We start from the raw sequence: 25,233 nt of genomic DNA, 5'->3' as shown, positions 1-25,233 counted from the left end.
CTCCCGATTGGAGGCCAGAGTAGACCAGTTATGATGATCAATATGGCCAAGGCTGAGATGTTGTTTCAAGGGAGTCCTTTTATGTTCTCTTCAGAACTCCTCTCTTGTGGCAGCCGGTGGCAAGTTCACCATAAAGCAAGATCTTAGGGAGGCGGTGGTCCTTCATCCTTGAGACGTGTCCTGCCCATCGCAGCTGTGTTCTCAGCAACATGGCCTCAATACTTGTGATTGCCGTTTGTTCTAGAACAGACGTGTTAGTCACATAATCTGACCAGTGGGTGTTTAGGATTGTACGGAGACAGCGTTGATGGAAGCGTTCTAGGAGTCGCAGGTGGTGGCAGTAAATGACCCATGATTCAGATCCATGTAAAAGAGTAGACAGCACAAAGGCTTTGTAAACACTGATCTTTGTACTTTTCTTCAAGTGTTTATTTCATCAAACTCTTTTATGAAGCTTTCTGAAGGCACTATATGCCTTTGCTAACCAGTTGTCTATCTCTCCCTCAATCTTGCCATCTGAGGAGATGAGGCTACCTAGGTAGTTAAACTGCTGGACTGATTTAAGCTCTGATTCGCCAGTGGTGATATGGGGATGATGGAAGACTTCCCGAGGTGCAGGTTGATAGAGAACTTCTGTGTTCTTTAAGCTGACTTCCAGCCCAAAGAGCTCAGCAGCATCTGCAAAGCAGGATGTTAAACGCTGCAGAGCTGCTTCTGTGTGGGCCACAAGGGCAGCGTCATCAGCATAAAGCAGCTCCCAGACAAGATGGTTTAAGGTCTTAGTGTGGGCCTTCAGTCACCTTAGGTTGAATAGGCTTCCATCAGTAGATACCATCCTGATCATCGAGGTCTGCAGTGGCTCTTTGGAGCATCATGCTGAAAAAGATTGTGAATAGGGTTGGTGCAAGAACGCAGCCTTGTTTCACACCATTGGTTGTTAGAAAGGGCTCAGAAAGTGCGTTGCCATATCTGACTTGGCCGTGCTGATCCTCATAGAGTGAGATGATCATTTTAAGGAACTTGGGAGGACATCCTAAACATTCCAAAATCTACCATAGACCTTTTCTGCATCCGGGGGGGGGGAGGGGGGCGCCGCCTGTGGCCCCACACATCTGGGGGGGGGCAACAGTACGTTCTCTCAGTGGATATCTAATATGATTCTGAAAATTACTTTGTGTATTCATCAGTGAAACCTGTATCCTTTCAAACACAGTAGTGCTGCAAGTATTAATGAGATCTCTGAGCTTAGGGTGTATACCACATTTCTTTCAGATGCTGCAGGCAATGAGTATGATTTAAGTGACTTGAGCAAAGATGGTGAGCCATGGGTTGCTATTGACACTTCAAAGGAAGCGAAGAAGCGAACATTTTTCTTGAATGTCTGCAAGCCTTTGCCCTATGTGACTGGATGTTCTGGTAAGCCAATGGCAAGTGTTTCTTAACTTACGACTTCTGACGTAAGAGCTTATATGCAGAATGACATCCCTGTTTATTTTAGTAGGGTTAATTGAATCCTGCCTGTTTTAATCACTGAACTCACATAGACCTGGGTGACATATGTCAGGAGTACTAATAAACAGACTTTTGCAAATTGAGAGCAGTCTTAATGCTTATCAGGACTTTTGCATTGAGATGTGTGTGAATATATTTGGGAAAATTGCGTCAAGGGCAGTATTTGCCAGTATCTTTTGATTTTATTATTATTTTTTCAAGAAGATAGAAAAGTCAATATTGTTGAAGCCTGCTAATTGAATGAGGCCAGAATGAGAGGCTTATGCCATGTCTTACTGAACTTCTAGCCAGTGTAATATATTTAACATCGCTCTAGTCTTTTATCAGTCTGTGGGAACAGATAAATTAGTGCAGTTTGAAAGATTTAGTGAATGCAGGACAGCCTCAGAGGCTTTAGGCAAACAGTATCTCCAACTGTATTTATAAATTAATTTCTGTTGTGTTCTGCTACGGGAGTTTGAGACAGTCTGCTTTAATGCTCAAAGCTCTCTTAAAGCTACCCTACTATGTTATTTTACAATAAATTTAACTCTAGTTGTCGAAGCTTTGAACTAAAAAACAGGCTTTTTCCTCTAGGTGGTGCCATAGGATCTTGTGTGAAATATGCTGATAAAAGCAAGAACCTTGGAGTCATTCAGATAACCCCCCAGGCTGCTACTGATGGATCATTGAGCATTATCTACTTGAATGGTGACATATGCAAAGATAAGCAGCGTTATTCTACACGTATAATCTTCCAGTGCGATCAAACAATGGTAATTCTCTGTGCCAGTTGCTATTAATGAGGCTTTTAGTGCTTGGGGGTACTATATTAAAATGGACAGTGTTTATTCCTCTTAGAATGGAGAGACTGGTTCTAAAAAGTAATATCTTGTGTACAGGCTTTTCCTTTGTCTTTTTTTAAGTGCTTTACTGAACCTGTAGAACACAACAGTGTTGTGGAATCCTGTGAGCTAGCAAAAACAGCTCTTTGCTGCAAATGAGCGCTGAAATTAGGTAGCAGAGATTTTAAGGCTGTGCAACTACAATTAAAAAAACCCTACATGTATGTTTTGAAACTTGCAATGCAGCTATTAATAAGCCCCTTTTATATGGCTCTTTTCTGTAGGGATCGCCAGTGTTGGAACAGGAGAATGACTGTGAGTTTGTATTTGTTTGGAGAACCTTGGCAGCATGTCCTGTTCACAAAGCAGAAGGTAAGTGTAGTTATTTGAGCTTTAAAATATCAAACAAATCTGTACAAGTAGTAAATACTTACTGAAGCTGTGTCAGTTTCTTGCCCTGCGATTCTTTCTGTGAAAGGTGCTGGCATGTGGAGGGATGAGCTTTAAGCCAACTAAGTATCCTATCTATCATTAAAACTATAAGTTAGGCCAAGTATATTTACCTGTTATCCTATCTAGGGAAAGAAAATAAAGTAATAATGCTGTTTCTGAGACATCATAGTACTATATTGTTGAATCACAGGCAGACTTTGTAGTAAATATTAAAGCATCACATTTCATGAGAACACAGTTGATTCTGTGCCTGGCAACTCATTCCCTGTCCCTCACTGAAGACTGGTAGCTAGATTTTAAACTTGACACTTGTTAGTCAGTGGGGGGAGGGCCAAGGGGGACAGTCTTCAGAATTAGCAGTTGACTCCAGGATGTGCAACAAGGAGTCACAAGTTCAAGTTCTGGTACTTGATTGGCTCTTAGATGGGAAGTTGAGTGTGCAAGTATAATCTCTGACCTTGCAGGCTTTTTTTTGCAGCTTGTAGTTAATGCCTTATAAAACATCTAGACTTCCTGTAAAGGATCTGTTGCAACAGTCCTAGACATTATTGAAACTGCCAGTGATCTCATGTGGCATGAGCCATGCTTACAAGCTACTACTCTGTAGCACGTAATACTATGCAGGACACTGGTGACTGAGTTGTGCTTTTGAAGGGAGGGAAACTGGTGTCTTTAACTTGCTGCCAGCTTCTGTGACTGAGAAGACTGTTCATGTGATCCAATCTGATGATTTTTTTTTTTTTTTTAAACTTTAGAACAAACAGTCATTTTAAAACTGAGGACTTAATCAGCAACAAAGTTACTGAGATATATCAGCTGATCAGACTCACAAAAACTAGAATTTTCCTAAACCTTCTTTGTAGATTTGTAAGCTGTAGTAAACATTTCCTATGATCAGTTATTCTCTGACTTGGCGAACTTCATAGCTGTTAAAAGAAGATACAAGACTGACATCAAGAACACCTTTCGCTTCGGCCTTGTGACCTTGGTGTTCTTTCCAGATAATTAAGCAAGTGCTGGACTTAGTGACTCTGGTTCTGTACTTAACCTTCAGCGTAGCTGAAGGAAGAACCTGTGAGGCAACTTTAAAGTCGTTTTTGAACTACAGTGTGACTTTTGCATCTTGCTTTAGTGGCAGTTATAAAAGAAATTAGCCATTTATAGTGTAGTCACATAGTTCTAGAATTGGTGATTTCCTGAGACAAGTTGCTTAGCTGAACTAAGGTGGCTCTTCAGTGTCACTGCCCTAAAGTGCCAGCTAGTAACTTTTGTGGCCTTATTTGTTCCAGTAAGCCTTAATTGTCCTAAGTGTATTTGGCAAAGCTAATAGATCTTAAATTGTATTTTAAATTCTTAATTTTTCTTTAAAGGAGAGGATTGCCAGGTGAAAGATCCAAGGTATGGCCATGTTTATAACCTGAAGCCACTTTCCAATAAGGACATAAAAGTGAGTACAGATGAGTACGACTACTACTTCAGAGTTTGTGGAGAAATAACAGAACCTTGCAAACCAGAGGTTGACACTGTTGCATCGTGTCAAGTAAAGAAGATGGATAGAACTTTCAGAAAAGTAGCAGGTACAGCACTTACAGAAGAAACTTAGAGAATGCGAAGATTAGCCGGGATGTAACTGAAGCTACTATGTGATAGTAGAGTGGTTCTTGCTTATCTTGTACCTCTTATGAGACAAAGCACCTCACCACTTTTTCTTACTGTGCAAGTAAAATGGCATATATGTAGTTATCCTGACACTCAATTATGAATGAGCTCAGCCTTACTGAATAGTACTCATTCAATAACTAGATCACAAATTTTAGGGGAAGGTTGACATCTGTCTATCAATACCTTACTGTGCATCTTATTGCTGTTTATGTAACCCTGCTGCCAGAGGCATTACTACAGTTATGTATTTACTGGAGTAGCTGTTGACTTTTCTGAACTCCTTGCTTCTAGGCTTACGTACAGAAAAACTGACTTTCAGAAATGGTTTAATCATGATTAATTACACCAGTGGAGAAAAATGTCATAAAATATATGAACGGTCAACTGCCATATTATTCTATTGTGACAAGACTACATCTGAGGTTAGTTTCAAAACATATGTTTCGTGTACATACTGTCTTTCAGAGTTGCCCTCTTAAAGTATGAAAGCTTATGATGAAGAATATGAAATAGCCTCCTTCAAGAACTGCCTAATAATATCCAGATTAGACAGGAGATTGAAAGGTCCTATGAAGTGATAAAAAATGAGGAATGTTTTGAATTTTCAATTTATGAACAGTACCTTTTGTTGTGCCTCAGGAAGGTTGGGGCATTTCATTCCTTTAGGGGATGCCTGCCATTGTCAAAGTTCTTGGAGAAGTTAGGAAGGGGTGCTTTCCCATACATTACAGCTGTTTCTTTGTAAAAAAAAATAAAAGGTAGAAGGCTGAATGTGCAGGAAAGCAGTTTTTACATAACCACACTAAAATAAGCTGGTTACTTGCTTTTAGTATCTCTCTTTGTACTTGCACTTTCCTTCCTTTTCTTAATGGTGTATAGGGTTACTTTTGCTCTTCTTCTTAGTTCAGGGAGGAGGCAGAAGGTTCGAATGGTTGCCCTTTTATCAGAAGTGTGCATGAGGATAAACTCAGGTTTGGGAGAAGCCATGCTTTCAGCTGGTCAGAGGCATAGTGTGGCTCTAAGATTATATATATGTTCCTGGGTCTTCTTGAAGCAAGACTAATGCATTTTGGTAACTTTAGTGTGTTTAAATAAGAAAGCAAATTACTTTCGTGTTGCATTCTTTCAGCCTGTATTTTTGAAGGAAACTCCAGATTGCACGTACATGTTTGAATGGCATACTCAGTATGCTTGCCCACCTGTTAAATCTACTGAGTGCTCCTACAAGTAAGTTGTTCCCACAAAGTTAAAATGAAGCTGTATGATGAAAGAAAAAAATACAGCCTTACTGCAATTCAGTGCAACGCTGCCGCTTTAGCTGTCGTGTTTTGACTTAGTAACCAGCTAATGTGGCATTCAGTGCCAGTGCAAAGTATTTTAAGTAATTTTTGCAATTTGTGTTTGTGAAAACTAATTTCACAGAAGAAGAATACTTTGAGATTCTTAATAATAAAATAATAAAAGGGAACTTTTGGGTATGCAGTTATTGATGGTTGAAGGCTAAGTATGCTAGGTTATTGCAAGTATCTGGTTATTATTTAACTGTAGCTAATTTTAAACAAGAATACAACTGCTATCTGTTTGGAACTTTGACCAAACAAAGCTCCAGGAAAAAATGTCATTTATATCTGTCACCACCAAGTATTAGCTCATTAAGATTTGATAAGTGGGGTCAAATGTGGCTAATAATTGGCCCAGAGTTTTTACATCTGGCATCATTATAGGTTTCCACCTCCACGTAAAAGTGCATTGTAACTGTGTTTGTGCTTGCCATGCACTGAAAGATGACATGCTCCAATTAAAAGTGGAATTACTCCTGCATTATCTGAGGGCTTTGTGCGTGTGGACAGTTACTGTGGGGGTAGATGGCGCAGTGATATATCTCTGTACCTAATTTGAAGTTTCTGGGGAACAATGAGCCTGCAGATTTCTTTTTCAGCATAATACTCTGCTTAGAGTTACTGCAGTAACTTAAGAATTGTAACTTTAAAATACTTAATTTTTTTACATGCCTCTTAATCTTTTTGTGCAGGGATGATGATGGAAACTTCTATGACTTTTCATCCCTAATGCGACATAGAGAGAACTGGGAGGCGATTGCTATATCTGCTACAACACAGAAATACTATATTAATGTCTGCAAACCCTTAGTACCATATGGTGCTGCACGTAAGAGCAAAATAAAAATACAGTCTTCCTGTTGTAGCTAGGGAAGGCAAAATTGGTAGGACAGTAGTGCTGGTGGCTGTTCTCACTGAAAAAATCACAAAGCAAAGTATGTGGAGACAGTGGTGTGATTTCATCACCAAAGGGAAGGATAGTTGTGGATCTGATTTCCATTTGCTTAGAGGGTGAGATTCGCTAGCAGCTCTTATCTTCTCATGATAAATGCTGTCCTTATCCAAAGTCTGCTGTAGCTCTTAAAGATTAAAATAATTTCTTGGCACAAGATGCTAACTTCAGAATTTTTCTATGGCATCTTCTGAGTGAATCTGTGTTTTGTGCAGTGGAAGACCAGGTAGCCTTCCACTCTGTGTAGTAATCTACTTCCCCAGTAGTAGCTGCCACTACTTTCTGCATGACCTTAAGTAAAGTGAGGATATTGCTGCTACTTGTGATTTTGGGGGAAAATGCACCCCACTGAGTATGGTTTGGACAGTGGCTTGGAGATATACCTGAAAGTAAACTAGTGAAGTTTTATTCCAGGCAAGTATGCCTTAGTAATGTTTGGAGTGATAATGCAGTTTTTGTTTATCTATATAGGTTCCTGTCCTTCTGATGCTGCTGCCTCCCTCATGGAGGGTACAAAATGTACCAGTCTTGGGGAGGTGGCTGATGGTCCCCGGAGGGAAAATGGCATTTCCATTCTGAAGTATATTAATGGAGAGCAGTGTCCAGATAAAATTCGCAAGAAAACAACAATATTGCGCCTCAAGTGTGATGAAAGCAGAATTGTAAGTGGGCTCCTTCTGGTGGAGTTTTATTTCACTGTGTGTGTATGGAGAATGTAGGCACCTCTTATCCATTCCCTAATCATCTGTAGTTGAATGGGAGCCAGTCTTGCAAGCAGACTGACTTAGAAGTACTTGAATTTTAGATGCTGTGCAATTTTTGAGATCTTTTTGTACAATCTGCTAGCACAGATTTTACCATCTGTAATAGATAAAATTGTCTGCTTATGTCTTGAAGATGAATGTAGTGCAGGTAGGGAAGTGTTTCAAGTAGTAAATAATGCTATTTGCTGTGTAGTTCTTGCTTTTAGTTCATAGCTCTTGCACACTCTATGCCTTGCCGTTAAGTACACTTCTATTTTCTGTTGCCCTAGGCTGCCTTTAGCTCTTCTCTCATTAATTTGATTTCTCCTGATAATGATTCTGTACTGTTGTATATTTGAAATAATGAGAGTTAAATACTTTGTCCTTGGATTAATTCACTGGACTATGATGGTCTGTTAAGTCCTAGGACTGGTGTTTCAACTGAGCTCAGCTGCAGGTATAGCCCTGTTGCATAGAGTCTTACACTGTTACTCTGCAGAGTTGTCACTCTCTCCACTATTTCGTGTTTAGGAATCAAAGCCAGAACTTATAACTGCCATTGAAGATTGTGAATATACCTTCTTATGGTTCACTGCTGCTGCGTGCCCTCTTAAAAGCAATGTGCAAAATGACTGTCGGGTAACCAATCCTGCAACAGGTAAGGAGGAGGCCTCAGGATTTCATATGTGGAAGAGACTGTGTTCTTGAGGGACTTCATTAGAAAAGTGCAGTGGGACACATCCTCTGGATGGTGACTAACAAGCTTATTGATGGTAGAAATATCTTGTAAGAGACTGCCATGTCCCTTGGAACATAAATAGTCTATAGTTCTGAAACTAGTTTTACCTCTGTTAATATGAATAAGTAACTGTTTGCCTTTCTAAGCTAGCAGGCAAATAGAGTCTGGTTGACCGTCCTACTAAATTAAGTTACTGAAAGCTTTTAATACAAAGAAATGTTTTGCTTTTGAATCTGAAAAAGAGATTAAATTATTCCCCAATCTCTCTACAGGCCATCTCTTTGATTTGACCTCATTAAAGCGAGAGTCTGGCTATACCATCAGTGATTCACACAACAGAAAGATTGAGTTGAATGTTTGTGCTGAAGCTAAAAGTTCATGTGCTAATGGAGCTGGTAAGTATCTTATCCCCTCTGGTACTGTAACAATTGACTATAGGGTACCCAAAAGAAATCCTTATGTTCAAGTTCACAGTAAAATGTGAGGGGCAGGTTTTACTGCAAATGCAGAAGGAGTAAAGGGAACAGCTTTGTGGCTGAATTGCCTAGGAAAAGAACTTAAAACTGTTATAGGAAGTGAAGCCATATATTTCTACCAAACTCCATTCACTTGGGCTCACTTCCAGTCTCAATCCCTCTAGTTCCCAGTGTATGGGTATTTTTTTGGACATGAGGCCAGGAATGTAGATATTTCTGTTGTGCCTCTTGGCAATTGTGAAAATGGAGACGTTACAAGCTTCCAGCTAGAGTGAACCGAGCACAAAAATTTCTCTATAGTGATGCATTGCTGGAATGCAATTGGACCTTGTGTCTGCACTTCAAACCTTTGCCAGTCCTCTTTCTAGCTTTCTGTCCGGTTTTGGGTGCTTCTGAAACATCAGTAGAAGTTAACTTGTTTTCTAAGCTGCTAACTTGCAGATTGAATTACTAACTCTTTTGGCAAATTGAATATGAGGTAATATTAAGGCATCTTAAATGCTAGGAATGTTGCTTGTGAAGTAAAGATTATTTTTGTGTAGTTAGAAGGAAATACTGGATTGATTTGATTTTTAAGAGGCATCTTAAAATGATATATAATATGCCAAATACTGTGCTCTGTGATTGATTTAATCGGTATAGATGCAGTACATACAGGTTAATGAAGTGTTAAAGACAATATTTGGTCTTTGTTTCAGTGCAGTTCAGCTCAGTTTAATGGGAATTCCAGATAGTGTGACAAAGCCTATCTTTCATAGGAAAACTCAAGTGAGAATAAAATCTTAAGTTTCCCACCGTTTATATTGTAAGGTGTGATTTTTACAGGGCAGTTACATCAGACTTAATCTGTTCTGTTCATTTTTCTTTTTTTTTACTTTAGCTGTCTGCATCACAGGTGGCCGAAAACCAGTTAATGCTGGAAAACAGAGTAAAACTTTAACTTACGAAGATCAAGTGTTAAAACTTGTCTATGAAGATGGAGATCCTTGCCCTGCAGACCCTGCACTGAAGCATAAAAGCTATTTTAGCTTTGTATGCAAGTCTGATGCTGGAGATGACAGTCGGCCTGTTTTTCTGTCTTTTGATGAGCAGACATGCACTAGTTACTTCTCTTGGCACACTTCCTTGGCTTGTGAGGAAGAGGTAAGGATTACTTTTACAGACAACACTTGTGGGACTAAATTTCTGAGGGGGGTTGGATATTATATCAGCATATTTTAAATTTGTTGAGGGAAAGGTCTGTTCCTGTAGTACAGAATGCAAGTTCATACAGAAGTTCTCAAATGCTTTTCATATGGACATTTTCAACACAGATGAACAGTACTTGGCAAAGTCCTGCTCCACATGTTGAATCAAGTTAAAACTTTTAACACTTCATAAAAACCCCTCTGTGCAACCTACTTAGCTGCTTTTTTGTACAGTTCAAGTGGAAGCCATAGAGTGTCGTCTTGGGAAGTGATGGTTAAAATCATCTGATGCAGCAGGCCAACAGAGCTGAGGTTGAGTTGAGGATGGATAGCATCTCTGTTAATGGGGATATTCTTTGTTTCTAGGCAAGTAACTAGTGGCCAGGCACCAGTATGATCAGTTTGCTCAGTGCAAAAACTGATAAATCTTGATAGTGTGAATTTAGAGTCTGCTTTGGCTGTGTAACACATGTTGTAATAGCATGATTTGTTCAACTCTAGCTGAACTGGTGTTCCAGACAATACTTTGTGCTAGTCTTTCTTTAGTTAATGTAGCTAGTTGAATTGTTATCACTATTGGGTGCATGGAGTAAAAGCCAATAATAGGAGTAGAGGGCTAAATGAGCTGTTGGGTGAATTCAGATCTTTTCTTAACACCTCTACATTACTTTTGTAAATCTGCCTAATCATCCTTTTCACTGCCTTGATTACCTCCACTGTGACTATTGTTCTCTGCATCAAGTTATTTTTCCTCCTCATCACTGTCTCAATACTATAGCTCTTGCTTCCATTTAGGAAAAAACATCTTCCGGTTTCTTTCCCCAACAAGAACTGTCACATGTCCCATCTTTTGGCTGTTATGGTTTCCTCTTCAGTAGTATGTACCATGCTGCAACACAAATCAACAGTGCCCAAACCCATTGTGGTTTCTAGCCTGTTCATTCCATTTGGTGATCATTGTGCACTTCCGATCACTTTTCACAGTGACCCAGGCTATTTCAGTGTGGTGATAAGTAGGTAGCGTTGATGATTATTGGTCCTAAAATTAAACGGTAATTTTGTTAGTTATTCCTTTTCTAATATCTAAGCAAGAATAGACTTTTCAAATTCCACATAGGCTGTCAGTAAGTTTATGCATATTTAGAGTGTATGAAATTGGTTCTGAGGAAATGTAGTAGTCAAGCTATCAACTTAAAGTAAAATGATTTTATGTTGTTATGACTGAGCTTGCTTATTTGAGGTGGTCCAATGATGTGTGGGAGATGAGGAGAGGAAGGGATCTTATGAAGTGATAGTGACTATGTATGCTGGAGTATGCATGCCAGAGCTTTATGACTTGGTGCTGTTCTGACAGGGACTCCATTCCATAAGAATGTTTAAATGATCAAGGTTTTTTGTGTGCAGCTTGTACGTACTTAGTATCTATAGACAAACAAAAATTATAACAAATGCTGCTTTTAAATGTAGCCATGCTTCTGGCCCCAAGAAGGATAGGATGCTTCTCAATAAATCAAAGCAAGTAACAAAAGAATAAAATCAATGACATGTACATTCTTGTAGGTGAAGTGCTCAGTATTGAATGGCAGTTCTGTTATTGACCTGTCCCCTCTGATCCATCGAACTGGGTATTATGAGGCATTTGTGGATGAAGATATTACAGATGTTTCTCCTGACTTTTACATCAATGTTTGTGAGCCTCTCAATCCTATCAAAGATGTTAATTGCCCCCCTGGAGCAGCTGTGTGCATGGTTCCTGTTAATGGATTGCCAGTAGTAAGTACTATGCCTTGAATCACTGAAATGTGCATTTAATAGTTTAATACGGTATCCCTGCCTAGAAACATCATTTGAACTAGGGGGCTTGACAATGGGTTAAAGAAATGAAATGCAAAATTAAAATCTCCTCTGCAAAATTCTCTTTCATCATTTTTCCCTATGAAGCAGTATTTTCCGGTCCTGAACCCCAGTGACTTTTTTGGATGTCAGAAGATTCAATTCAGTGATAAATATGAAAAATTGCTACAGAGAATTTTTTTCATGTAGTGCTGTGTGCCAAATACAGACATTGGGAAGCAGAACATCTTAGTTTACCATTCTGTGGCTTACTCGATCTCATGATAGCCTGCTTCATACTGCAACAGGCTATGTTCAAAATGCAGTTAGTACTTTCATGTAAAACTTTGACAGCTGAATAAATAGCAAGGCTATGACAGAATGTTGGTTAACTTGTCTGTGTTATTACCTTGAGAGATGAAGGCTCTTACCTCTTGAAGGCTTGTTTGTGAGCTGTAGAAGACAGACATAAAAAGTTGAGATTGTTTTTCATGAACTTTCACATCGATCTAGGGACTGTACTCCATTGTTAATGCTGGTTTTAAGTCATGTGTTGGTAATTTGGCACAATGATGTAAAGAAGAATCTACCTCTAAGATGCAGAACCTCCCTGGCTTTTGTCAAGCTTAATCAAAGGGTGTTCTGACCTTCTCAGCTTGTGTTTTGTTAGGATTGAAATAAAGTAGCTGTTCTTTGAGTATAGAGTGCAGTTTTCAAAAGTGCAGTACTTGTGCTCCCATATAAACATGAATCTGAATTGATCTGAATCTCTGGGCTGATCTGAAATCTAGATGTGTCCCATAAGTCTATTAATACATATTTTTGCTTGTGTAGGATATTGGTCGTGTTACTGAACCTCCCAAGTTAAATGAAGCAGTAAATGAAGTTCACATCACTTACAACAGCGCTACTCCTTGTCAGACAAACAACAAATTGAACTATACTTCTGTTATTGTATTTCACTGCAGCCAAGGAACTAGTCTGGTAAGACATCTATTAAACTTATGTTGATATTGGAGTATAATGGGAAGTGAATCATAATCAGTGTTAGCTTTGTTTAAAACTAAATCAAGGATTTGTTTCTAGAATGTGTGGATGGACTTATTTCATCAAGGAATATACTTGGTATTTGTATTCTTAACAAGCCAAAATTTCATTGAGTGCATGAACTTTAGGCTCGAGAGTAACAGATTCTGATGATTTCAAGGATGACATTCCACTGACGTAATGTAGCAATAACTTATTGCTGACATTAAACTTGATGCTGTATTGCACCTTTAGATCCAAAACCTTGTACTTGTACCTCAGGCTATCATGAGAACCAGTGTAAGTGTAGAGCTGTTACTGTGAAATGTTTTCCCTATGTTGTAACCTTTTCCATAATCATACACAGCTTAAAAAATTTGTGTTTAGTTACTTACGTTTTATTTTGTGTCAACACCCAAATGCTAAATTGAGTTTGCATGGTGATTTGAGTCCAATGCTTCTTGAATTTTTTTGAGGGCTTTTAACAAGCTGTAGAGAATACTTGGGTATGATGTTTGACAAACAAGAGCTTGCTGAAGATCGTGGAACCATTTTCCATTAACATGGGGCATGAGCTGAAACTTGAGACAGCTCTGAATATTACACAGGCCATACTAATATTTTAGTTTAAAATATGAGGAAGTAAAAAACGTACTCTATAAACCTTAACTCAGTGAAATTTCTTAACGTCCTCACGCTTTTGCTCCTTGCAATTAAGCTGAACATCAAAAATCTCAACCATAATTAAGACGAAAGCTCGGATACTTCAGTTCCTTTGATTGTTTTCTGGAGCGAGGTAGAATGTATTTCCCCCATGAATTTTTTGCTACTGGTTGTAATGTAAAGGCATGGTGTTTGTCCTACAGTCAGTGAAGTCTGGCCTTGGTAGTAACTGAGGTTAAATACTGGGTGGGGGGAAATGCAGAAAGACCAACGAACTTACAAAATTAGACCTAATGTGTCTGTGTTCTTTGGTAACAGGGTAAGCCGAAGATGATAATGAAACTTGAGTGCAGTTTTGTGTTTGAGTGGGAAACTCCAGTTGTGTGCCCTGATAAAGTGAAAACTTCAGGCTGCTCTGTTACTGATGAACAGCTACATTATACTTTTAACCTGACCAGCCTTTCTGGAAGATCATTTGAGGTAATGCCTTCTGGTGGTGTGATTCTTTCTTATTTGTTTATTTGTTTATTTATTTGTTTATACTTTCCTATTGCTGTCAACATTTTAATACTGCAGCAAAGGTTTCTTTTAAGCATCCTGGGCTGTGAGAAAAGACCGAAGCATGTGCTATGATCAGTATTCATATTTCTTGGCCTCTGACAGAGGGGAATAATATTAGAGAGTATAATATTGTCTTTAATGTTTTTGTGAAGGAAGTTGATGAATTTACTGATGGAGAGAGGAGGGAGAAATCTTCACCTTTGACAGAATCTTGAACGTGAAAGCAAGACTTTATCTGTGGTCCTGTGTGCTTTATCTGCAGTTTTGTCATACTAAGGAAGGCCAGACTTGCAAAATCGGTCATCGTCTTTTCTTCCTGAATTATGCAAGTGTTGCATGAGACTTGTTTTATAAAGTGCTCCTGGTTTTCTAAGTACCGACTGTAGGCTTTGAGGCAGACTTGTGATACTTCTGGTTGTCTACACAGGTATTTTCTGGATCCAGCAGTTACCATATTGGTGTGTGCAGTAAGGCAACAGGCTTGCCCCAGGGAAAATGCAAAGATGGGGCAGTGTGCCTGACATCTGAAAAAGGTGTGTCATCTTTTGGAAACATGAAGGAAATGAAAATGGACTATAGCCACCAGGATGAAACAGTGATCTTGCAGTATACAGGAGGTGATCTGTGCCCTCCAGGTGAGATTGGAGCAGACCCATTTTTTATGTTAAAAATGTGCCAAATTTTTTTCTCCTTAACATATGAGGCTTTGTTGTGATAAGAGGAAGCAACATTTTACATACGTTAATAGAAACCTGTAGTTTCCTTAAATCACATGTACCGTACTAATCTGCAGCATCAACATCTGTCTCCCTAGAAGAGACAGTGCAGCTTTTCTGTAGGGATGATTGTAGCTACTTGTTCACTACGTCTAGTTTTCTAATTGGGTTTAAACTCAGTATTTCAGTATTTCTGTTATCTGCCTCTGACTCTTCTTTAGTATTGAAGTACAGGCTTCGGGTATGGTCATGAATATGGATATCGCTGCTGTTCTGCTGCATGTTGTTAAGAGTTTATACCTTTCCTTCTCAGTGACTGAAAAGGGAGAGCTTTGTGTCTTCCCCTTCAAGTACAAAGGAAAGACCTATGAGGAATGTATTACAGAAGAAAAGAATAAGCCATGGTGTGCTACAACTGAAAACTACCAGGGAGATGAAAAGTGGGGATTTTGTGGTAGCGGTAAGTACTTCCTGCACTTGATGTGCAAGGATCTGAGCTAACACAGGGATTTAGCTACACTAGAATTCATATGTGCCTGGAAACCTCTTGCAAAGTATGTTCTTCCTTTTTTTTCCAACCTTCCCCCTTATAGCAAATGCAAGAAAGGAATCTACCATTATCTTCACATGTGATGAAAATGCTGGTATTGGGAGACCGTACCTTCTCAGTGAGACTCTTGGTTGTGCTGTGACATTTGAATGGAAGACTCAGGCTGTTTGTCCTCCCCAGAAAATGGAGTGCAAGTTTGTCCAAAAGCACAGAACTTATGATTTAAGAATGCTCTCTTCCCTGACGGGGTCATGGATATTTTTCCACAATGGAAACTCGTGAGTAATGAGCAACTCCCAGGGAGCAGCTTGCTAATCAGTACTGTTGAAGTTGTAATGTGGCATAATATTTCTGTTTGCTTAAAATTGTCAGTGCTTAACACTGCATGTAGATAAAAAACCAAGAAAGGAACCCATTTTATCCATTTTATCCATTCTCACTCCTTCCCTATTTTGGTAGCCTTTTTAAAAGGATGAATAAGCTTTTTAAAAGCTTTTTATTTAAACTGCTATCTTAACAATGTAATTTTGTCATTTAAATGCAATTTTTTTTATTCTTAATAATGTTAAACAAAAAAATTAATTGCTTTCTTTTAACTCAGGTATGTAATTCTTGCCTATAAACTGTAACTTCTAAGCCTCTATGTATCAGCTTAGAAGAAAATATGAATGGCAGGAATTTATCAACCTCTCTAGCATCCCCCCTCTAGTTAGCAAATAGAAATGAACTGACAAGGATGACAGCATCTAATTCTAAACTTATGATATACCATGAGGTAGCAAAACTGCTTCATTTACCACCTTGGTAGTAATTCCTCTGTTCTGATATATCTGAGCCTGGTGTAGCTTGGAAGAGACACTGAATTTAGGATGGTACTATAACCTTTATAACTGAAAAGACTTTTGGACCTTTCTTGACTCTGTTCCAATTTCTAGTTTGGACCCAGATCAAAATTAACTAATGAACTAATCTGGTAAATGATGAATTTTTTTTTTTTTGCACAGTCTTTTACTTGAAAATGATAGTTAGAAGTAATCTGCCAAACCTTAGTTTACAGAATAAAGCATGTACTAATTTGAGATTTAGTTTCTTGCAATCTGTCTTGCTTCCCATGAGGATTCTAAAGTTTGTGTATCACTTCTTCAGTTAAGCCTAAATGAATTTTACACTTTTGTCTACTGTGTTCTCTATAGGTACTATGTGAATCTCTGTCAGAGGGTACATATGGGACCCACAGGCTGCCCTGAAAGAGCCAGTATTTGCAGGAAAAGCAACAATGGAGATGTTCAAGTCCTTGGACTTGTTCATACACAGAAGCTGAATGTGACAGGTAGTTACTTTTTTTCTTGTAGAGAGCTAGAGATGAAGGTTAAATCTTGCAGCCTAGCTATAGTGCTTCTTAAATTATGATGAAGCCTTTATTTTGAAATATCTTCACCAGTGAATCTTTTGTTTAAAAACAAAACCAGTAAATGCTACTACTCAAATGTGGTGTTTAAGTCATGAGAAAACATTGAAGCAGTAAACAGTGTTGTCATTAAAGCTGTAAGAAATTAGTTGTCCATCTGAACATTAAGAAACACTTTTTTACAGGGAGGGTGCCCAAGCACTGGCACATGTTGCCCAAAGAGGTGGTAGAGTTTCCTACCTTGGAGATATTCCAAGGTTGTCTGGACATGGTCCTGGATAGCTGGCTCCAGGTGGCCCCTACATGAGCAGGGGGTTTGGACCAGATGACTTCCAAGGATCCCTTTCAACCTCAACCAATCTATGATTGTGTAATTGTGGGAGGGAGAATTGTTTTTGTTCATCCTGTTTGAAAAGGCTTATTCTGCATCAACTAACTTCTTCAATTAAAGCAACATGTGAAAGATGACTAATTGGCTTCACTCTTAAGAAAAGGACTTAAAAAAACCCAACTTAATCTTACTCAAGTTTTCAGTTTAAGGAATATTTTTAAATTGGTGCTGAGTTTGTAAAATTGAGGGAAATTTTCCATCCAGTTACACAAGCAATGCCATGTATTATGTGTGTTTATTGCTTGAGCTTATTTATAAATGGATATCTTCTTCATTTTCTCTTACATTTAAAAAAATGACATCTTAAATGTGAACATTTGTCATGGCCATACTGGTGACCTGAACGCAGGTAAATGCAAAGATATCCAAGGATTTTTAAATGGCCAAAAGTGTGAATGCCTCAAGTTACTGAAGTGCTGTAATTGATACATATTGTCTATGCAGGGGAAAAAATCCTAGAAGTTAAAGCAAGGAAGTCTAGAGAATGAGCAAAGGAAATTTCTGCGTAAAAGACCTTGAGTGTCACCATTTTTTTTTTTCTTTTAGGTGATACAGTGTATATAAGTTATACCAGTGGGCAAGAATGTAGGAAAAACAAGAAAGTAACAACAATTATAGAACTGAAATGTGCAAAAACAGTTGGCATGCCTATGCTGCAGAGGTGAGTAATAAATTAACATACCAGTGATCTTCGAGGCTACTTCCTTTGTACCTCTCTAGTAAACTCTTAAGTCTTGGGACAGTGACTGTCCACTCTGTTGGGCAGTCCCTAAAATAATCCTTAGCCTGTACATGCAAGGCATGAATCTTCTGGAGTTTCTTCAACTATTCACTTCCATAAACAAATGTATTTTGCATTTATCTTGAACTTTCTGGGCAAAAATTTAAACATTCTACTTCCAAATTAGATCTGACAATGGCTGGGGTGCTTTTGTTTTCAATGTTAGTCATAGTACTATGACTCTTAACTCTGCTCAAAATCTGTGTATTAGAGAACACTTACTGTACCTAAGTGATTGAGCTAATAAAACATGGTGTATTGTTGCCTCAATACAGTGTATTTAACTAGAAGCTGTCTAAAGTGAGGTATGTTTGCATGGATCAAAAATACTAAAAAGGCTTGATGAATTTTTATTCCATCTTGATATTGTTTACTGTATATTGCTTGTAGAACTGGTAAACTAAGCAAGATGCTCTGTAAGAGTCAAAGAACTAGGTAGCAAAATTTGATTAGCTTATACGTTTTATCCTGTTTAAATAAAGGGCAGGTTTCACATACTGCAAAAAAGCAGCCTGATATGTTTGTTAGCTAAAATATTTCAATAAAATCATCTGATACACTGTGTAAATTCTGGAACTTTAAGTAGGAAGTTCAAGTGCAGCCAGATCTTTTAAAGTCTTGGAACTGCAGAAAAATGCTCTGCAATTCTTCAAATAGCTTTTTTTGAGTGCTACTTTACTATTTTATCTTACTCTCAGCATGATGCTTAGGCAGGACACTGTCACGTGGGTTAGCAGTTGTCTCTTCCCTTTCTCAAGATGATAAAAACTTGTTAGTCTTTCCTGGAATCATCAGGTCTATCTTCTGTTTGGTAGGTTTGATGAAGAAAACTGTGCTTACTACATTACTTGGGACACACGTGCAGCTTGTGCTGTGAAGCAGCAGGAGGTGGAGGTGGTGAATGGAACTGTCATTAATCCTGCAACTGGGAAAAACTTCTCTTTAGGGGATATTTATTACAAGTGAGTAAAAAAACCCTAAAGAAATGCCAAAACAACAAAATCCCAACAAGGACCAAAACCCACAACATCTTAGTCCTGTAGAACTGTATTGCAAGAAGAGAGCTTGGTATGAATATTCTGTTTTGCCTTAACAGTTCTTAGGTGTCAAGTGGAAATAGCACTGAATTCACCTGGTACCGATGATTGACCTAAAGTCCTAATTATTAGTGCAGGTCACGGCTGGACTTATGTGTGTGAGCATGTTCAGGTGTACTCAAGGCTACTCTAAAGCTTCCACATACTCACCTTGATGTTAGATCTCTTTACTGTGGATAATTGCTCTCTTCCATAGTGTATAGACATTAGTTCAGTGCTAGGAACTCCCCCCACCCCAACCCGAGTGCTCTTTGGCTTTTTACATAGTACCTTTTTACCTGCTCACATGATCCATCAGGAAGTAGGAACCCATGCTTCAAAAGCCTTAGAAGTGAGGAAAGACATCTCTGGAGGAATAGTTAAGCAAGCCTGAACTCAGGAGTGGTAGAGAAAGACAAGCAGTTACACTGACTGTACTACACACTGCACATAACCCTGTTCCAGAATGTCTTATAAACTGCTGTAATTAACATCAACGCTAGTGTTATGCAAGGAAATCTGCCTATACTGGTGTTTTGGGAAGAGTAAACTCTACTTGTAGGGCACAAACCACTACTGTGCAGGATTGGAATAACTGAGCAAAAGTGTTGCAAATAAACCTGTCGTGCAGATGTGATGACAGCATTGCAAGCATAGAGAAAGAAATAAAAATCAAACAGTCCTGGATGAAGGAGAGGAAGGCAGGACAAAATTAAAAACTTGGTGTGATGTGAGATTAAAGATAAATCATAATTAATCAAGCTCAGCTTTCAAGCAAGTGGCTAGTACAAATAGCTCAAAGTATTCTCACTTGGACCAGCAATGTGAAAGGATGGTAGAAGTAGTTAACCTTCTGGAGAAGATGTCTAAGCTGTGCTATTTATCACAGCTACATATAGTTTTTACGGCCGGTAGTGTGTATGAGCCTCTGAATCATCCTTTTGTCTTCAGTTTATCTTAAATCTCTGGAGGTATTTACATATCCACTCACACATTGAGGGCAGTATAACTAGAAAAATTTGCTTTCTGTGCTTGCTTATAAAGATTATATTTATGCTAAATATAATTTTATTTCTCATGTTGAGGGAGGAAGCCTCAGTCCTGCATCTTTCCTGGTTGCTGAATAAATCACTCAGCTTGCTCTGGAATCAACCAGTGGTAGCAACTACCACTGTCGCCGTCTTATCTCTTGGGAATAATCCAAATCTGTGCGTTTAGACTTTAAGGATAGGCTTGCCCTCTGTTTCCTCAGATTATACACAGCTTCTGGAGACATACGGACAAATGGTGATAAATATGTATATGAAATTCAACTTTCTGGTATAAGGAACTCAAGTTTCCCAGAATGCTCTGGAGCAAACATCTGCCAGGTTAAAACTAATGAACGTCGCTTTCGGAGAGTTGGTTCTGCCAGAAAAGCTAAATATTTTGTTGAGGGTAAGTCATTGTCCACCAGACTGAATTGCTTGATATACTGTGTGAATTACTTCATCAGAAAATGGTTCTTGTTTCATCCATGCTAATGTGCATTTCTGTAAATCTATCCAAAGTTTGTCTAGCATAATTGAGGTTGCTTTTTCTTACTGTGTAAGCTCAGTTGCAAATATGGCCTTAAGAGGGGTTTGGGCTTGATACTTGTTGAATCTCCTTTGGCTAGCTACTTTTTTTGTATGAAGAGCTTGACCCACTATTCCATAGCAACTGTTTGGATCAGCTACATAAAAGTATAAGCTCAACTGTAGATACTGCAAAGTGTAAGCTGTTACTGCAAAACAAATACGTTAACTTTCCAGGGTCTCACGTTAATAGACTGTTCTCAAGGAAGCAGTAAACTACAAGGTTTTCTTCTCATTGTAGATGATGATTTGGATGTCATATTTTCATCTGACTCCAGATGTGGTAAAGATAAATCAAAGTTTGTGTCTTCAACCATTTTCTTCCACTGCAATCCACGAGCAAAGGAAGGCATCCCTGAATTCCTTCAGGAGACAGCAGATTGCCAGTATTTATTTACCTGGTACACATCTGCTGTGTGTCCATTATTGTGAGTAGTTAACCATTTTCTGAAAGCAGCTTTTGTCAGCACTTCTCAGCTAAAGGCTTTTTGTTTGCCACAGTGGTTGTGAAAAGAGGGAAAGCTAAAAGAGCAGTAGACTCATAGATAGATGGATGGACTTAGTGTTCATATATGCAGTGTTTGGCATGTGACTGCTAAGTAGAAGCTTGTCAGACTGATCTAGACCTAAAACTGGAGAGGCATGGTGGAATTAATATTGTTGTTTTCACTAAGTAAAACATACTGTAGCTGACAGAACATGCTGTTTCGTGTTACTAAGAGGAGGAAACAGTTTGTGGATGAGGTGTTTTGGTCCCTCTTGCCTTACTGTCTGGAAAACTTTGAAGCCATGGCAAAGACTGGCCTTCCCCTCTATCTGCATACTTCTTGATGCTGGCATTAAAAATCGTTGCAGGTCTTGAAGGAATAATGAGGTATTTCTGCAATTAAATATGATCCGCTAATTTACAGATCTGAAAAGGAGGAACAAGGGAACAATGTTAAAAGCAGAGTGTCTCTGTTAAAAGCAGAGTGTCTTGACATGTAGGCAGCCACACTGTGAAGAATGGAGTGACTGCTTCTAGGACTGTTTACTTTCTGGCTGCTAGAAAGCACAGGGAAACTTGATTCTGATTTAAACAGATAATTAGCTATTGAGGGAGTTTGGCCTGTGTAGTGCCACAGTCAGCTGAAAGTTAAATAATTTTTGTAACTTTTGCAGCTTGCTCAAGTGCAGATTTTGTTCTAAAATAGCAGCTTTGTGTAGGTAACTGCTGCTGTGTAAGATCTGGAGTGCTTAATCATGCTCTGCAGTCTTGACTGTAGTAAGTTTTATGCACTATTTGATAGCGTACCAGGATGTAGGCACAGTACATAATGTTTCTGGTTTTCAAGTTATTTTTTACTTAGATGAAATCCCCTAAATTCAGTTCATATAGGTTTTAGGTTGGACTGACAGGATGGTGTGGCATGTTTTCTTTGAATCTGCTGTTTCTAATCCAGTTTGATGAAAGTGGTCAATAGATCTTACTTATCCTTTTCTTTTCAATTTATGTTATTAGGTCAACGAATGATCCAGAAAACAATCAGCACCAGACAGATCAGGAGGCCCAAGTACATAAAGGTCTTTCGAGGAGAAGCCAGGCTGTTGGTGCTGTGCTGAGTGTCCTCCTGGTTGTTCTCACTGCATGTCTAATAATCTTGCTGTTCTACAAAAAAGAGAGGAGGTAAGAAATGATTAGGAGGCTTTAGAAGTTTCTTTGGCAGGACTTGATTTCCTGCCAAAAGTGTAAGGGAAGTAGTAAACTCAAGTTATGTTTTTTCTGTTGGCAGCATCAATTGTCAAACTGCTGGTTCCTTCAAATTCTCCATTTCTCTCTGAAGGTCCATGTAAAGAGGGCTGGAGTATGCAATTTAGTTGGGCTAGCCTCTATTGTGGGCAGCTGCTAATTATGGAGGATAAAACAATGTGACAATATTGTTAGTATTTGATATCCCTCTCCTTTCATGGAGTCAAGCTGGATCCATACAACAGCATCAAGGAACAAGTGCAAGTTCTGCTGTTCCTCTGCTTTCCAGACAGGTTTAGGCATGAAGGCCAGAGATGTTTCGGAATAGTCACCCTGAAACTGTGGTAAGAGAGAAGATGTACATCATCACAGACTGAATTTTGTTAGAGTGATTCAGGGTCAATGTGATAACTTTCAGCTTGCTTGTTGAAATGCTTTACGTTGATGGTAGAAATCCAGTGAAGAAAAGTGAGGGCTAATAAGCAGATACAGTCTTTCAAATGTGGTATTCTTCCCTTTCTTTAGGGAAATTGTAATAAACAAGATAACGAACTGCTGCAGAAGAACATCTGGTGTTTCCTACAAATACACAAAGGTAATACAGTGACAAAATAAAATGTTTCTTGTCAAATTTTCTTAATATGAAGCTTTTGTTAATAAATAATTAACCTTGTTAATTCAGTACATGGAAACCATACTGTGTGCCTTCAGGAAAGCCACATAGCTGACATTATACATATATATATATATATATATATATATAAACACACATATACATTTATATTGTGAAATGGGAAAGGAGGATAAAGTTGAGGAAATGAAGAACAGTCCATAAGTTGCCAAATGACACGTAAATTTACAAGAAGAGAGCAAAGTCTTTTTCAATATAGTAAAAAGCAATGCTCTTGCAGTCTTACTGTCTTATGGCTACATTAAACCCAAGGCCATGTGGGGTCTGATAACGGGGGAGATAAGCATGTGGCAACATCTAGAGGGGTAAATATGCAGTCTCATCTTGCATTTCTTTTTCTTGCAGATAAACAGTGAAGAAGAAGCTAATGAGAATGAAACAGAGTGGCTAATGGAGGAAGTTGCAGCACCAAATCAGAGAATAGAAAAAGGAGGGCAGGAGAATGGTCACATTACTACCAAGTCTGTTAAATCTGAAGCCTTTTCCTCTCTCCGTGTGGATGACCTGGACAGTGAGGATGAGGTGTTGACCATTCCAGATGTAAGGATTCAGACAGGAAGAAGACTAGACAAGAGCAAGCACCCACAAAAGAAGCTACCCAGTCTTAGCAATGATAACAAAGCTTATTTGTTGAACGGTGGAAAGGAAAGGAAAGCAAAAGCCAAGCCAGGCCAGCAGCAGGCACAGAACTCTATAAATACAGTATCGTTTCATGATGATAGTGATGAGGACTTACTGAATATTTAATAACCCCTCTTGTGCCTAATCAAATATATATAGAGAGATTATATATAACAGGACAACATTTCCAACCAAATATGAGGACTTCAGCCTGAAAAGATATTTCTGAATTTTGCCTTTAACAAGAAACCATTAAAAAGGGAAGAAGAGAAAGATTTCTTGGTTGTTTACAATGATCTGTTCAGTAATGACTGGATTTCTGACAAGAAATCTGAGTTATGTTGACTCTCTAGCCAGGACGCTTTTTTTTTTTTTTAAGCCTCAGCATAGATGTTAAATGCTCACTTAAAAAAGAGAAACCTTTGAAAGGAAGGGATTAAGGCTCAATGAAGCCCCTGGCTTCTGAGACTCGAGTTATCTGACTACTATTGTTTTAACTCCTTGTATTTATTGATCCTCTCTACTCAGGTTTGCTTAACAGTAACATGTTCTTCCTGCCGGCAGGGTATTATTCTATGGGTTCACCCGTCGTAAGACAAGGAAAAATAACTTTTGTGTGTTGGGATGATATGATGTAAATTTTGGAACTGGTCTAATTTATCTTGTAAATTTGAATATCCATTCTAATTTAAACAGATCATTGGTTTAAAGGTGTGGACTGAGAGGTACAATTCTGTATAGCTTTAGCCTGAAATGGTTGCTGTTCTTTGCATGATATTTTTTTTGGTACTGGTCACATGACTGACTTCATCAGTATTTGCCTAAGCAGCTAAAAGCATCCAAAGATTTTTTTTTCTTTCCCCTTGATTATGGCTGGACTAGGCTGACTTCATGGAGAACCAGAGTTTTCAAGGATGTAGAGGCAGAATTCCTATAATACAACCTGCGCTGCCCAGTTGGTCATCACCAAGAAAAACCCAATGACTAGAGGAGCCCTAGTCGGCGTAATACCTCTCTCTGGTATTAAGTTCAAGGAAAAAAAAATTGTGCCAAGGTTTTTCTAATAGACTAATTTCTTGTTCTTGTTCTACAATCCTGGCCATGGTCATTGATTTGAAGTGTTGCTGGTAATGAATGCAGGTCAATTTTCCTTTAGCAGTCTTGCTCTTCTCCAGGTGTTTCCTCAATAAAATTATGGACAATGATAGGGTTTCAAAGCATTGTAGAAGTACATGCGGTGGTCAGAATTCTTTGAAACTTTTCGTTGTTCCTTTTGGCTGGCTTACTCAGTTTCAGCAATGGTTTCTTTTTATAAAAACTCCATTTTGAATCAAAATAATGTAATATAAAGAATTCAGCAATTTCAATAAAAGTTATGAAGTGGGTATTCCAAATCCCACGCCTCAGTTCTGGAATCCTTCTTAACACTACTCTGTAATGCTGCTTGCCAGCCTGGTGATATCCTTTTCTGCTGTGATAGCTAATACCTCAGTCACGTCACTGAAAAGGAGAACCAATGTTTGATGACAAAAATCAGAATATATAGGTAAGTCCCAGTGGTGTATTCTTTATCAGTCTTGGGTTTCTTTCTCTTGTGTTGTTACCAGTGGAGCTGTAAATCAGTTTGGCTTAAGCTGCATCTTGTCAAACTTAAAAGCAGCATTTTTCATATTTAGGATTAGG

At 38.6% G+C, this 25,233-nt stretch overlaps 1 protein-coding gene across 1 annotated transcript in view; it reads left to right on the top strand.

Annotated features, from left to right (window-relative positions):
* The window catches only part of IGF2R (insulin like growth factor 2 receptor), a 57,412-nt gene extending 32,456 nt beyond the window's left edge, over nt 1-24,956 (top strand). The window contains exons 24-48 of the mRNA XM_064648998.1: nt 1,273-1,416; nt 2,089-2,267; nt 2,621-2,708; nt 4,160-4,366; nt 4,743-4,873; nt 5,581-5,678; nt 6,484-6,620; nt 7,215-7,405; nt 8,018-8,144; nt 8,498-8,620; nt 9,582-9,844; nt 11,449-11,661; nt 12,556-12,705; nt 13,729-13,890; nt 14,399-14,606; nt 15,001-15,147; nt 15,281-15,515; nt 16,431-16,567; nt 17,583-17,697; nt 18,633-18,779; nt 20,146-20,330; nt 20,751-20,937; nt 22,011-22,175; nt 22,764-22,833; nt 23,275-24,956. Of these exons, the coding sequence (XP_064505068.1) occupies nt 1,273-1,416; nt 2,089-2,267; nt 2,621-2,708; nt 4,160-4,366; nt 4,743-4,873; nt 5,581-5,678; nt 6,484-6,620; nt 7,215-7,405; nt 8,018-8,144; nt 8,498-8,620; nt 9,582-9,844; nt 11,449-11,661; nt 12,556-12,705; nt 13,729-13,890; nt 14,399-14,606; nt 15,001-15,147; nt 15,281-15,515; nt 16,431-16,567; nt 17,583-17,697; nt 18,633-18,779; nt 20,146-20,330; nt 20,751-20,937; nt 22,011-22,175; nt 22,764-22,833; nt 23,275-23,676 (4,211 nt within the window). The 3' untranslated portion in view covers nt 23,677-24,956. The remainder of the gene's footprint in view (nt 1-1,272; nt 1,417-2,088; nt 2,268-2,620; nt 2,709-4,159; nt 4,367-4,742; nt 4,874-5,580; nt 5,679-6,483; nt 6,621-7,214; nt 7,406-8,017; nt 8,145-8,497; nt 8,621-9,581; nt 9,845-11,448; nt 11,662-12,555; nt 12,706-13,728; nt 13,891-14,398; nt 14,607-15,000; nt 15,148-15,280; nt 15,516-16,430; nt 16,568-17,582; nt 17,698-18,632; nt 18,780-20,145; nt 20,331-20,750; nt 20,938-22,010; nt 22,176-22,763; nt 22,834-23,274) is intronic.
* The last annotated feature ends 277 nt before the right edge of the window (nt 24,957-25,233 follow it).

This window comes from Pseudopipra pipra, chromosome 3 (assembly GCF_036250125.1).
Source record: "Pseudopipra pipra isolate bDixPip1 chromosome 3, bDixPip1.hap1, whole genome shotgun sequence".
NCBI lineage: Eukaryota > Metazoa > Chordata > Aves > Passeriformes > Pipridae > Pseudopipra > Pseudopipra pipra.
Note: the sequence above shows the minus strand (reverse complement) of the source record. Positions and strands in the feature narration are given on the sequence as shown.